At 41.6% G+C, this 15,797-nt stretch overlaps 1 protein-coding gene across 1 annotated transcript; it reads left to right on the top strand.

Moving 5' to 3' along the window:
• Positions 1 to 225: 225 nt before the first annotated feature.
• LOC306768794 (gonadotropin-releasing hormone II receptor-like) lies at positions 226 to 14,330 on the top strand (the record flags this gene model as incomplete). Its single annotated transcript, XM_079257238.1, has 3 exons — positions 226 to 796; positions 11,265 to 11,469; positions 13,882 to 14,330. The coding sequence occupies exons 1-3, from the start codon at positions 248 to 250 to the stop codon at positions 14,328 to 14,330; spliced, it is 1,203 nt and encodes a 400-aa protein (XP_079113364.1). The 5' UTR covers positions 226 to 247.
• Between the last annotated feature and the right edge of the window lie 1,467 nt (positions 14,331 to 15,797).

Below are 15,797 nucleotides of genomic sequence, written 5' to 3'. Positions count from 1 at the left end.
GGAAGCACCTTTCCACCTCAGTGAGCAGAGATTTGCCCTGCTCAGAAATCTGCTCCATCCTTGTCAGCCAGCGTCTTACTCACAGAACTAATTATTTTTCATCATATTATGCAAATTCATGCAGATCTTTTGCACCAATTTCATGCATACAGGCATGTATATGTTTTGATCTCTTTCTTTTGCTGTCTCCGCAGCAACACCAGCATCCATGCAGTGCAACAAAATGCTGACTCCTTAGGGTCTGAAAATGAATGCATCTCTCTGCTGTGATCCTGGAGTCATCATATACGAGCAGAGAACAGGATCTGACCTGAATGTCAGCTGCGACTTGCTGGGTCGACACTGTAACTGGACTTCCTTGGACGGGGCCCTGCAGCTGCCTACTTTTTCCACCGCAGCTAAAGTCAGAGTGATCATTACCTTCATCCTGTGTGGCATTTCCACCTTCTGCAATTTGGCTGTGCTTTGGGCAGCGAACGGCCACAAGCGCAAATCGCACGTCCGTGTGCTGATTGTCAACCTGACAGCGGCGGATCTTTTGGTTACCTTCATTGTGATGCCGGTGGATGCTGTGTGGAACATCACGGTCCAGTGGTTGGCGGGTGACTTGGCTTGCAGATTCCTGATGTTCCTCAAGCTGCAGGCCATGTACTCCTGTGCTTTCGTTACAGTGGTGATAAGTCTGGACAGACAGTCAGCTATCCTCAACCCGCTGGCCATCAGCATGGCCCCGAAAAGGAACCGGATTATGTTAACAGTGGCGTGGACGATGAGCGCCTTGCTCTCAATCCCTCAGGTAAGGTCACATGGCAGCAATGCGGCAAGGCAGGTGATGACAGCTCGACTGTCCATTTTGAACAACATGATTCAGAGAGAAGTGCAGGGTTAAAGGATAAGTACTGAACAGAAGTCTTGCATTAGACTTTTCCAAGCACAGCTGAAACTTCACCTTCATGCTACATTAGAGCGGGGTAAAGGCCTTCATGCAAAGTCAGGAGAATTACTCTGACAGCAAACTACTCATGCTAGTAGAAAATAAAGTCTGTTGTACCATGCTCATGAAAGGAACTTTATGAATAGCTCATTATTTTGTGTTTTCATGTCTTTCTACATTATTAAATTGTGGCCATTTCTTCAACCTTGTGCATGCCTTAAAGCAGCCATAAGGTCTCAGTGGGGATTAGCAGCTTAGTTATTCATTGACATTCTGTGAGCGTAAGAATCCACAACCTTGGCAGTAATCGCAAAGACACGGAATAAGGATGTGATGCATATAAAAGTAATGATTATAAAGTGAGATACATAAAAAAAAAAGCATGGCTAAACTTCTCCTCAAACATAGCCGTGTCAGAACTTTACACAGAAACAAGATGAGAGCTGAAAACGATGAATGGATTAATCAATCAATCAATTTACCAACAATTTGGATATGATTGTGCAGAAATGGTCAAAGCAAAAATACTGAAGATTTGCCACTTTTGGCAAAGAATTTAAACCATTTTTCATTTCATTTTCAGTAAATATTGACAAATGTAAAATATTTTCCCCACATAACTCTCAAAAAAAAGTCATGTTCGACGTTATGATGCATTATTCTTTTGTTTTGATGTTTTGATGTAGCTGAGGATACAGATTTTTGCATGTTTTGTGGCATCTGCATTCACAAAGATTTTCACCCATTCGAATGCGCCGTACATTTTCAGTAGGAGACAGATCAAGAACACACTCTGTGTCTATGAAGCCAGAAAGGGTTGCAATGAATCCAGAATGACATCTGGTATGATCCTGCGGAAAGAGCCAGTTACCTCCCGGGAGAAAATGTTGATTCAACGATTTCCGCATCGGCCTTTGATTAAATGCTATCCCCACATATCTGCAAATTCCCTACGACACTCCCCACCCCGTGCGCAAACAGATTTTATTTTCTCCAAAAGCAGCTAAAATGTGAAATCTGAGCACAAAACATGTCTTCTGTCGTTGTTGATAGAAGAATCAGAAATTTTTTTATTGCCATTGTCTGTGAAAACAGTTCAGACTAGGAACCTGTTTCGGTGATTAGGTGCAACATAAAAACACTGAAAAAGAAAAACACCTATTCTACAAATGAGGTAAAGGCATGCAGAAGAATTTAAAAAAATGTAGTAAGGTAAAATAAAGGTAAAAATAAACTGGTATATATATATATATATATATATATATATATATATATATATGCAGATATGTACAGTAGCATCCAAACAAACGTATATATTGGCAGTGAAATAGATGAAGTGATGGGACATAAGAAGATTATTTATCCTAAAATTTCACTAGTGTTAATGCAAGGAGTTGATTTGGCTTTTTTCTTATGCAATACACTTTCAGGCTGCATTTGTAGCTGTAGTACCAGACTGTGACAAGGTTTCTATGGCACTGCTCGGTCCATGTGGTCTAACAGTTTGTCATGCCTAAGTTAACTCAGCCAGCAGTGGTTTCTGGCTTCACACACTCGCTACACGTACATGAAGTTCTTTATTTTGGAATTAGTTTTTAGGAATTAAATAACTCCCACTGTGTCATAAATGGTGATGGAGGTGTGGACCCAAATGCAAAGGGAGCCAGAGATGCAGAACTTAGAGGTTTTAATCACAGAATAAACTGAAGGCAGAACTCACCAGGGAAACATGGTCGAACACACACAATGATCCAGTAACTAAGAACAGAAACCAAGCCGTGTATATCAAATCAAATCAAATCAAACTTTATTTGTATAGCACTTTTCGTGCTTAAAAACAATACAAAGTGCTTTACATTATAAAACAATTTACATCAAAATAGATAAAACACTAACACACATACACATCCCCTTTCACCCACCCACAACCACCCTCACCCATGCCCTATTAGCCCTGTAACAGTTAAAAGAAGATGAATGGCCAGGTGCCATCTACACAAAGGGCTGCCCCCAACCAAGACCACCCAGGCCATCACCATGGGGGCCACCCACGCCGCAACTTTAAGGCTGCAGCGCCGGATCCCGAACCACCAGACAGGGACAGCCCCCACAGCAAGACCCATGTAGTCAGAGCAGGGGCAGCCCTCGGTGAAGAGGACCCCAATGAGGAGAGAGCTGGAGTCATAACTAAACAAAAATAAAATCCATTTTAAAAAATAAATAAATAAAATAAAATCTATACTAAAATGTAAATAAATATATAAAATAAATAAATCAAATTAACTAAAAAGATGTAAATCAATATATAAAATATATAAATAAATAAAATTAACTAAAAAGAAGAATAAATATGGGTTAATATAAGAATGTTAAAACTTAGTTATAAGCTAAACTAAAAAGGTAGGTCTTGAGCGTTTTTTTAAAAAACATCAACAGTCTCTGCAGCCCTGAGGCCCTCAGGCAGGCTGTTCCATAGGCGAGGCCCGTAATACTGAAATGTGGCCTCGCCATATGTTTTGGTACGAACTTTAGGAAGAACTAAAAGGCCGGTACCTGAGGACCTCAGGGTCCGCAAGGGTCCGCGAGGGTCCATACTTTAAAAACAGGTCAGATAAATAAGAAGGCCCAAGGCCATTAAGACATTTATAAACCACTAAAAGAACCTTAAAATACACACAAACAGAATGAGACACAGGGGGAATGACTTAACTAATGAGTCCAGGTGAGCCAATGAACAAGAATGCAAAACAGGAAACAAGACATCTGGGAACAAAACCGGGAAAACTAAACACTAAAACAGGAAACCAGGAACTAAAGAGAACACGAAACATCACATCCTGACACTGTGATGGACTGGCGACCTGTCCAGGTTGTACCGTGCCCCTCACCCAAGATAGACTCCGCTTTCCGAGCGGTTAAGAAAATGATTTAATTCCTAATTATTAAAGTATTGTCCTTCGTGTTTACATAAAAATAGTGATTCCAAATGGAGGTTTCCATGAAAAACATGTTTATTCGTCTTTAATTAGCTCTGTTTTAGATCAGGGGGGTTGGGAAAGGTGATGTCTGGAGAGGGGGCAGAAATAAAAAAAAAAACTCCACTTCCTGCTTCTTTTCTTTTCTGCTAAAACCACATAATAAAAAAAAAATCCATTTTCAATTTGATTCATTTTTAAGCGCCAACTTGACACGAGCGTACTACTCCCTCTAGGAGGAGAAGGGAGGCAGATTATCGGAGAAGGGAGGCAGAGTATCGGAGAAGGGAGGCAGAGTATCGGAGAAGGGAGGCAGAGTATCGGAGAGGAAAGGCAGAGTATCGGAGAAGGGAGGCAGAGTATCGGAGAAGGGAGGCAGAGTATCGGAGAAGGGAGGCAGATTATCGGAGAAGGGAGGCAGAGTATCGGAGAAGGGAGGCAGAGTATCGGAGAGGAAAGGCAGAGTATCGGAGAAGGGAGGCAGAGTATCGGAGAAGGGAGGCAGAGTATCGGAGAGGAAAGGCAGAGTATCGGAGAAGGGAGGCAGAGTATCGGAGAAGGGAGGCAGAGTATCGGAGAAGGGAGGCAGAGTATCGGAGAAGGGAGGCAGAGTATCGGAGAGGAAAGGCAGAGTATCGGAGAAGGGAGGCAGAGTATCGGAGAAGGGAGGCAGAGTATCGGAGAAGGGAGGCAGAGTATCGGAGAAGGGAGGCAGAGTATCGGAGAAGGGAGGCAGAGTATCGGAGAGGAAAGGCAGAGTATCGGAGAAGGGAGGCAGAGTATCGGAGAAGGGAGGCAGAGTATCGGAGAAGGGAGGCAGAGTATCGGAGAAGGGAGGCAGAGTATCGGAGAGGAAAGGCAGAGTATCGGAGAAGGGAGGCAGAGTATCGGAGAAGGGAGGCAGAGTATTGGAGAAGGGAGGCAGAGTATCGGAGAGGAAAGGCAGAGTATCGGAGAAGGGAGGCAGAGTATCGGAGAAGGGAGGCAGAGTATTGGAGAAGGGAGGCAGAGTATCGGAGAAGGGAGGCAGAGTATCGGAGAAGGGAGGCAGAGTATCGGAGAGGAAAGGCAGAGTATCGGAGAAGGGAGGCAGAGTATCGGAGAAGGGAGGCAGAGTATCGGAGAGGAAAGGCAGAGTATCGGAGAGGAAAGGCAGAGTATCGGAGAAGGGAGGCAGAGTATCGGAGAAGAAAGGCAGAGTATCGGAGAAGGGAGGCAGAGTATCGGAGAAGGGAGGCAGAGTATTGGAGAAGGGAGGCAGAGTATCGGAGAAGGGAGGCAGAGTATCGGAGAAGGGAGGCAGAGTATTGGAGAAGGGAGGCAGAGTATTGGAGAAGGGAGGCAGAGTATCGGAGAGGAAAGGCAGAGTATCGGAGAAGGGAGGCAGAGTATCGGAGAAGGGAGGCAGAGTATCGGAGAAGGGAGGCAGAGTATCGGAGAAGGGAGGCAGAGTATCGGAGAAGGGAGGCAGAGTATCGGAGAGGAAAGGCAGAGTATCGGAGAAGGGAGGCAGAGTATCGGAGAAGGGAGGCAGAGTATCGGAGAGGAAAGGCAGAGTATTGGAGAAGGGAGGCAGAGTATCGGAGAAGGGAGGCAGAGTATTGGAGAAGGGAGGCAGAGTATCGGAGAGGAAAGGCAGAGTATCGGAGAGGAAAGGCAGAGTATTGGAGAAGGGAGGCAGAGTATCGGAGAAGGGAGGCAGAGTATTGGAGAAGGGAGGCAGAGTATCGGAGAAGGGAGGCAGAGTATCGGAGAGGAAAGGCAGAGTATCGGAGAAGGGAGGCAGAGTATCGGAGAAGGGAGGCAGAGTATTGGAGAAGGGAGGCAGAGTATCGGAGAAGGGAGGCAGAGTATCGGAGAAGGGAGGCAGAGTATTGGAGAAGGGAGGCAGAGTATCGGAGAAGGGAGGCAGAGTATTGGAGAAGGGAGGCAGAGTATCGGAGAAGGGAGGCAGAGTATTGGAGAAGGGAGGCAGAGTACGGCGTGGAATATGTGAACACTGGTAGCTGGTTGGGAACATGGTGCAGGTCTGAGTCAGAGCACGGCGGTCAGAGGAGAAACAGTTAATTACAAGAAACTGCTTGTTTATCAGTGATTGTCGAGATAAAGTTTCATTAATAAATACCACAGCTCTCATGGTTATTGCAGTTAAGCATGCCCATCAGAAAAGTATACTTTATAGCTTAATGCGCATGTGTACCATTAAACTAAGGTGAAACTAAGCTCATGAAACATATGATAATTTCCAAACATATAAGTCTTCTGTCATCTCTTTTTTAGTTCAAAGTTAGGGAAACAGCTTGGGTTAGATTTAATTCATATGTTGTTTAAAAAAAAAAAAAGACATAAACCTATAAACGTGAACTTGTGGTATGTTATTCTGACAAGATATGCCAAACCTCTCTCTTTCTCTTTCCATCTTCTCTCTCAACCTTAAAACTCTGTGTTCGACACAAGTTTGCTGGCAGAGTAATATCTATTATGGGCATATCTGGAGTTGTCACTGCCCACCTGCAACCGAAGGCCAAGAAGCTGCACTTTACAACTTTTACTTCCGGTACACTGCAGCTGACTTTCACTTTGAACACTGTGTGACATGCTAGAGAGTGGATATACCGCAGCAGTCCTTTTGAATGCACACCTAGTGTTACTCCCTTGAAGTTTGATTAAGTTTGAATTTGTTCTTGGATCCTCGATCTTTTAAAGATTAAGGATTTTTAAAAGATCCTTAATTGTCCCAATTATGCCGTCAGCACTGAGAAAAGTCTTGCAGACATCGGCTGTGTCTCAATTCAGGGTCTGCACACTTCCAAGTGCGGATTCGTCAGCTGCATGTGTCATAGTGGCACGCCAAGTGCTGTCTCAATTCAAAGCCTCCTTCAAGTCCACCCTTCAAATCTGCACTTCGTTTGGCTCCAGATTACCTTAAAACGGAGGATACAAGAGATGTATCCTCTCCGCCCTCTCCTATCCCAGAATTCATTGCGCTCCTGATAGAAAAGAATGAGCAGCAGAGCGCCGGTATAGGTACCACACCAGCCAGACCATTTATTTTTATGTATAGACACCCATTAGTCCCAGTAGACAAACTGGGAGGACAGCGGCTTTGTGTCCAATAAGCACAAATGAATTTCATTCCAGTCATCCTGAGATGTCTTCGTCCACTTTCATTAAAGAAAAGGCTGAATTTATTATAGTCACTCAATTAGTTGGAGACTGAAATAAGGAACAAAAATAAAAAAATGTGCTAAATTATAATTCAGTCAAATAAGACATTGTTTTTCATTTAATTGAGTTAAAGATAAAAACAAACAAATTATAGTATTTTTCTGATGAACAGTGGGACAAAATACCTGTTGACAGGTACTGAAGTCTGACTGGGAGGAACAGAAAACACCTGACTAGTGAAAACGTCAAAGGATTTTTTTTTTAAAAGTATTAGTTTATAAGGGGTGTAACATATATTATTTTATCATATTTGTTTGCTTTTTAAAAAATCTTTCTATTGAACCAGAATTAGAAAATAATGTCATGATTTTCATAAAACCTTTATTATTACTTTTTTCAATTTCAGCTTATTTCCCAGGCAGCTGTTTTTTTTCCTTCTTTAATGGGAGGGTATGAATACATATGAGGACGACTGTATATGTGTATAACAAGGATTATTTTCCACTGAACTTAACATCAGCTTGACAGGATGAGCTGTCAGCCAGAGAAGAGCTCGTCTAAACCGCCTCCTCCAAGTTTGTAATTTAATCACAAAGGAAAATTAAAATAAATCAAAGTTAAATTACTGGCACCATTTTCTGTCATTTTAAGAATGTTTTTGTGGTTTTTTTTTTGTGGAAGAATGGGATCAGTAATCAGAGAAACTTGGCATATGTTGTTGCTAGGCAACAGAGGACTGGAGCACTATGAGTAATTCTCATACACTAGATAGACCGTCACATTTCAGTGACAGTCTGCGCACTTCGAAGTATGCAGACCCTGAATTGAGACACAGCCAGACATTGTATATACAGTGCCTTGTGTGGCTCTTGGAGTGCATCACTTAACTGTCCCCTGAACAACAATTTGGACAGGCAGAACAAAAAATTAAAATGGTTCCTCCTTTCTTTTATACATTTTTATCCAAATAAACAACCTACTTATAACTGGATTTACTGAAAAATAATTATTGAACATTTTATGAACTACTTGTTACATGTCTAACTGAATGTGAAAATAATAAACTAAATTTATGATGGTTGCTTCAGACGGCAGCTAAACCGAGGCTGATTCAGAAAAGAAAACACTATCAGTTAAGAGAGGAAAAGAACGAGAGAAAGAGACAAAACAAGAGATAGACAAGATATAAGATAAGACTTTCTTTTACTGGTTGGAGCGATCTCACAGTACAGGTATGATCCAAGATGGATGCTGAATTAGCCATGGAGAGGGAGAGAAACATCACGAGGAAAATCTGCAAAAGTTCCACAGTGCATCTTGAAAGGGAGTTATGGCATTCTTGTATCAGTAAGCAAGTCAGTTTTCATGTCTGTCTTGTCCTATTATGGACACCGTACTCTACAGGTGATGTATTTGTGCATTACTAGGCGCCATACTGGTTGTTGCTATAAACTTGCTGCTGACGATGGAAGCAGACATTCTTGAATCAAAAACTTTCTTCACAGAAAATATGAAGCCATACATACAGACAAACCAGGCTGCTTGGCATGAAAATACAAACTATAAAAATATCCAAAGGCTCCTAATAGCCTAATCCAAAGCATAAAACGAAGCAGACATCTCAAAGAAACATGCCTGGTGATAAACAGAAGATCTGGCAAGGAGAGTAGGAAAATTGGAGGTTTAGGTACATCTGAGGGTGAAGAGATAGAAGGAAACAGGCATGCTAATCATAATTGAAGAGTCAGGTAAGATAAGAGGCGAACTGAAAATAAAAGACAAAGCAGTTGAGGATCTTTGGTGGATGAAAAGGTTCCACAAAAGATTGGTTTAAAATATATTCATGACTCTGTGGAAACAAGCCAAAAGAAAAAGCATTAGCAACGGTATGCGTTAATCCTGTAGGATCCATCCTTTGTTTTCCACAATTTATAGGAGCAGGATAATCACATATATGTCAGCAATTTTGCGATGAACAGTGTCCAGTGCTGTTTAATAAATTGTTTCCCTGCTGAGGCAGCTGCCCCCGCAACCCAACCCTGGAAAAGCTGAAGGAAATGGATGGATGGATGGATGGATGGATGGATAGATGGAACAACTAACCAACCATTTAACCTAACTGTGTAAATCTCACATTTGTGGCAAGAATCAGTCTACAGCGTATTTTGCAATGATGAATGAAAGCTGCTGTTGTGTAGGCGTAGTTTCCCACCGAGATGCCTGCCTACCGAAGGCTAATTCAGCATCCATCTTGCATTTCTCTGAGCTCTTTCCAGTCAGTAAAGGTCTGCTTCATGTTGACTCCTTTCACTTTCTCTCTTGCTTTTGTTCCCTCCCTCCAAAAATGGGCTCTCAGGTTTCTTTGATGAATCAGCCATGGTGTGTTTTGATCGTCAGTTGCTAGCAGAGGAGACGTTTAAAACATGTGAGATTGTTAATGATACTATTGTTTAGAAATGTAGCACCTAGCTTAGTTTGGAACTGAAGCTAACAGTCAGTTCAGACCACTTTGCTTCCATCTACAAATCTGTCTTCATAGATTGCTTGAAGTTTGGCTATCTTCTTGTAACAGGGGCGAGAGGTAGCCCCAAATACCCATTATTAGCTTTTCTGAGGAGCAATCTGCCATTCAACACAGAAGGCCCTTGAAGGTAAAATATATCTACAGAGTTTATTTGTAAAAGGATACAAAAAGGCTTCCCCGCTGGGAAAAATGTCCCAACACTTCTAGGGCTGTTGCGTCCACGCTCCCGGTGTCGGATCCACTGCAATCCAAAATAGAAAACCTTTAAGTCCGACCGCACATATAAACACACTAAAACCACGCAAGGGGAGGGGGTGTTGCAACCGTGGTCGTCACCCTCCGAGTGACTTGTCAACGGCGTCCTCTCGTCTTTTCCCGTCCTGTGAAGCCGACTGCTGCATTGCCCCTCATGTTGTGCTTCCCCTTGGGAATGGCCTTCTGGCTGTCGTTGCTCCCATCACGACCTACCGTCTTCTTTCCGCATCTTTTTCCTCTCTTCGACCTTCTCCGTCCTTGTCGTTGGAGTTGGCCTTCCAGCCTCCACCTCTCCCAGTCACTCTGTGTCGCGCGCCAGTTTTCTCTCTCTTCCCTCTCTCCTAGCAAGCACTTGGCGAAAAAGGCTTCACCGGCCAATCCCCGCTCGGCTGGCCCAATGTCCAGGTGGCAGCAATCCGGTGTTGATTAAACTCCTGCTCTGGGAGGAACAGGGTGTAAAGCGCACACACACACACCCGTGACACTGAATACTGGCAATAAAGAAAACTTCAGCAATTTAATTAAACTGTCTTCTAACAAGAATTTAGAAACAAGGTCAAATTATGTTTGTTGACATTTATTACAATCCAGTGACTGCCAACAGTGGTTCGGTCCCCTGGTTGTGTGTGTGAGACCCCTGAGTTGTTCTTCATGGTGATAAACACTCACTTTTGACCCCATTTTGAGAAGCTGCTTGTTTTCTAACAGACCCTGGTCTGCATCTGCAACCTGAATGCACACACACTGCAGGTCATAAATACTTTGATCAAATTAGTAGGGGTGTGACGATATGCCTTTGGCCCAATTCGATCACGATTTTTTGGGTGCCGATTCGATTTAAATTGTGATTCTCACATATCTCCGATATTGCTGATTTTTGTAGATTAAAAACAAAAAAAATGCATAAAACTTTATTTTTACTTGTCATTTTTCTTCATTTCGATGAGGAAAAAACACAACAGCCATCATTCTGCTGCTATAATACCCAAGAAGACAAGTAAAAACATAAATTAAAAACAATAGAAATTACAAAAAATTCATAGCGCATTCATTTTATTTGTTTAAAAAAAAAAAAAGAAAAGAAAAAAAAGATGTTTTTTACCAAAAAAAAAATCGATTTTTAAATTGTGAAGAAAAATATCCCGATTTCCGATTTTTCGAATAAATTTTCCCACCCCTACAAATTAGGTTGCAGACTGGGAAATGTGTTCACTGATCTATCTAACTTTTATAATACTTGACTTATTGCAAGTAAAGAATCCTAACATTGTGAACTCAGCATGTAGGACTGTCTGGTCAACTAATTGGGTTGATTTGTTTTCTCTCTACATTGCTTGTGATAAAAACACTGAAGAATAACTGCTGCCAGAAAAATAAAAATCTAAAAGATTTATTTTTAACTCCACAGATGTTCATTTTCCATAAGGTGACCATTACCTATCCAGCAAACTTCACTCAGTGCACCACCCGAGGAAGCTTCGTCACTCACTGGCAAGAAACAGCCTACAACATGTTTACCTTCTCCTGCCTCTTCCTGCTGCCTCTGGCCATTATGATCATCTGCTACACCCGGATCTTCATCCATATCTCCAACAAGATGACGAAGAGGAACTGTAAGTGGAGATATTAGTGTTCAGTTGACCAAACGTAAACAAAAATCAAAAGAACAGCAACAGATGCAACGTAAAATATGTAGAACCCAGATTTATTGATAGGATCTGCGTTTTTATTTAAGCCCTTAAGTTGTAACGTACTTCTGACAAGTCCATTTTCATTTCCTACATTTCTGTTCTGTTGTTTTTAACTTTCCCTTCTTATACCTTGATGTTAAGACAAAAGGTCTTTCCACACCTACTCTGAATATTTTGTTAGAATAATTCACACAGCAGTATTTTTCATTGGATCAGTGAAAAGTCAATGGAAACATTCACATCAGTAACGAAATTCTGCATTAATACAGATAACAGCCTGTATTAATGTTTATGAAATGACTGAGCACCAAAATATTACAATAATTTAAAAAAACATACACAACATAAATCAAACCTCCAAATGTGTGAAGAGGTCATTTTTCTCAGTGACGAAAAAGTACACACAGGAGCTGATCTTATTTATAGTAATTCAATCAGAACAAAAATGTGTCATGTAAACATCTGAGCTCATTCTTGATCTGAATGAATTTTCTGTCTGATCCACAGGGATGCTTTAAACCATTTCACAATCATCAGCTGGAAGCAATAACTGCGTACGCACTCGTTCTTTGGGTTATGCTCTTGCTGTAATTACTTAAATTTCAGGTGATTTAATGAGTTCAATGAAAAATACTGGCAGCAAAACACACCTGGACTGTAAGGGACACTTACTTTTTGTAAAAGAGTTAGAGATTATTAAGCATATTGATCTTTAAAAGGCTCAAAACAAGGAGTTAGTCAGGATGACCATCATAATTAGTACTCATTGTGCATGCCAAAACTATCATATTAAATCTTCCATGATGTGAACAGATAACTGATCATATCACTTTATCTGCTCCATTTAAACAAGTCAGCTGGAACGTCTGATCCGATTGATTTCCGTTGGATTAAAGAAGTGTTTGTCCATGGAAATGTAGCTATTTGTTTATGTATCTATTCCTGTCTGCTCCATACACAACAAGTAGCTTTCAGCAAGAAAATGATTCATATTCACCATGAAAACCTCGTCTACAAACATGAAAATAGGTCAGTCTTCTATCATGGTATGCAGATGGTGACTTAATCATATTATACAAGAAAATATGGAAGTTGCGAAGGGTTTTTCTCTAGGAGCTTAAGACACAACCCCGTGCTGAAAAATCACCATTTTGTTTTTCCCTTTGCTCTGCATCCAATACTGCAGATTTAACCTGTAAAAAGATCCATTTTGCAGAGCCTCGCTCCACAAATAGGTCTTCTACATTTTATGTTCACTGTAGCCAAAGAAGGATCTTAGTGAAATGCTCGACCGTTTTGTAACTGTGGGATGGATTGCTGTGAAATGCGATGCCTCTTCTGCAACTAGCGGATGAACCATACGGACTTCATATGAAACTTATCTAAAACATTTCATATGAGACTTCAGAAACAAAGCAGAAGAGCTGCAGTGTATTGAAATGTATTTACTTTCCTGCACATTTGAGTAGTTTCCACTGCCACATGGTTGATTTTTTTTAACTCTTGGCCCAAAAAAATCCCAAAAACCTTTGTACAGCATACAACTGAAAGTGGTCCACAGACAGCAATGTCTGGTGTGGAGCTGATTTAAGACTCTGCATGTCCTCTGGATGTTGGAGATCAGGCTTTTCTAAGTGTTCTAGTTAGGGATGTTTGATATTGGCTTTTTTTTCTGAAATGCCACATATCAATTTTGCCCAACTCTTAATACTGATAGGAACTGATACCAATATATTTTGACACCCCTCCCCCCACCTCTCTGAAGAAAAAGGAAATTCAACATCATGTCAGGTAACTAAGACAAAATCACCTCTTAGCAGCCAATTTGGTGTCTGAATCCATACATGACATAATGAAATAATTCCAAAACATGTGGATGAGTCCACTTATAAGCTCCTGATGCTGCAAGTGATGACACAGTTTGATGACATCCCAGCCACTGGAATTATTGGAAGCTGTGGAACACACACGTAACACAAGACAGGTTACGGAGACAGTGCAGGTTTTATGTTTCTGGCTTTGGTTTCATTAAAATAGTTTAAGATGAAGGAATATCCACTGTGTGATCTTACCATATATTTTAACTTTGCAACTGCTGCGTTAGTGGCGCAGTTTATGGTCCTGCCGAAGATATGGCATTGCTTTTCCTGTAGCTACACTTTGCCATTATGATCAAGTTTTTGTTGCACATATTACTGGATTTGATCACTGCTATGTTGCAGAAATATGTGATCTACATTTCTAAGATTTTGATGCAAAGTTTGTTTGTTGTATTTATGCAAAAGAATGACAACAATAATTTAACCGTACTGTAATTTTTCCTTTTTCCTCCAGTTTCTGCTGATGAGCCACACCTTCGTTGCTCCAAGAACAACATCCCCAAAGCCCGAATAAGAACTTTGAAAATGAGCGTCGTCATAGTGATCGGCTTCATTGTGTGCTGGACTCCCTATTACCTGTTGGGCCTGTGGTACTGGTTCTTTCCTGATGACCTTGAGGGAAAGGTTTCTCACTCTCTCACTCACATCCTCTTCATCTTTGGGCTTTTCAACACCTGCCTGGACCCCATAATCTACGGCCTGTTCACCATACGCTTCCACAGGGGCTTGAGGAATTGCTACCGCAAAGCCACCATAATGTCCGGCCTGGAATCCAACACATCGATGACAGAGTCTGTGAAATATACTCCGACTGCTTTACCCTCTGAAGGAGTGATGACCGTGGGTGAAAAGGGCAGCAGCTGTGGACGGACTGAACTAAAATCTACTGACAGCAGCGTCTGATTGCATTCAGTCACAGAGGAGGATGGTGTATCATTTCAGCGCATGGAGCAAAGTGTGACGTGGAAAATAATGACGAGGATAAGAAACAGATTGCATCTTAATTTAGGTTTTGGTTGGGATAATTATTATTCTTTATAAAAAAAACAAAAAAAAAAACATACTTATTTCACAGTCACACCAAATGTCTATGTGTAAAATGCTTTATAAATCTTTGTAGACTAGCGTATTTGTCTTCATGTCATGTGGGTGGCAGTACAGGCTGTCTGGGTCACATACAGTAATGCTTTTTATGCACATGTTTAAAGCTGCTTGATAGGTCTGCTTGGTTTCCACTTTAAATCTGCTACTGTGTTCACAGTGTACATATACTGGTGTACAAAAAGTTTCAGATGATAATTTCCTGTCATCAGAGCACAGTGTGTCTGGCATAGACAGCTCAATCCTACTGACACGAAATAAAACAAGGTGATACATCCCTCTGGTCTGCTCGCCAGTCTGTCATTTACAGAACAGTGTGCGAAGCAGATGACGTTATGGGCACGTTCGCACCAGGATGGTCCAGTCTAGGGGGCTTTGTTCGATTGTAAGAGGAATTATGAAAAAGTTTGCAGCTTCATTTGGTTTGTTTTGTTTCTTGCTTTGCGTTACTAAAGTGGACCAAAGTTCCTGAACAGTATTATGTAGTTAAAATGGTGTTTCTTCCACCCACCTAGCATGTCCATGTCGGGCCTGCAACGGATACATTTTGGCAGCAGATAAGGATCCCACATGGAGTTGTCTTCGTTGGCCTCATCAGTGTTTACTCTTAATGGTTTCAGGTTGGTCCTGACTGGGTTTCAGCTGTGGCCCAACTTGGGGTCCTTTTAGCCAGCCCACTAAGCCTGTTTAAATTTGCCATATTTATGCCTAAGGCCCCTAACTCCCCCACATCTCTTATGGAGCTTACACACATGGCCTTCACATATGGAGCATGTAACTGAAACCACACAGGACCTGCACAATATTCCCACTTCAAGCCTACATAGTCCAAATATAACCGTCATGTACCCCACATGGACATGCTGGCTGGGGAAATGAGAAATTTATATAATATAGCAGTTAAATGGTGACATTAAACTGGGATTCATTTCTGTTCCTGTATGGCACAGTGACATTTATCATGTGCATTCCTGGGGCCGTTGCTGCCTAGCAACATTGTGAGTCTGAGAAACTGCACTATAAAACTTTTTCATCCTGGACGGTTCGGTGTATGACACTGCAGCCGGGTTTCACTTTACGCACTGCATCACATGCTAAACCAGCTGTTTTAAATGCGTACTGTTGCTGAGTCAGCAAAGAAATGCAAAACATTATCAGATAAGAGATAAGAGCCAAGATGAGACTGTTTTTTTTTACTGGCTGGAGATTTCTCACAGTGCAGGTAGGATGGAACAGATGCCAAATTAGCTGTCCACAGTGGATACATCA

The sequence above is a fragment of the Telmatherina bonti genome (genome assembly GCF_933228915.1).
Source record: "Telmatherina bonti genome assembly, chromosome: 1".
In the NCBI taxonomy this organism is placed as follows: domain Eukaryota; kingdom Metazoa; phylum Chordata; class Actinopteri; order Atheriniformes; family Telmatherinidae; genus Telmatherina; species Telmatherina bonti.
The sequence above is the reverse complement of the archived record's forward strand: the minus strand, read 5'-3'. Positions and strand labels throughout refer to the sequence as shown.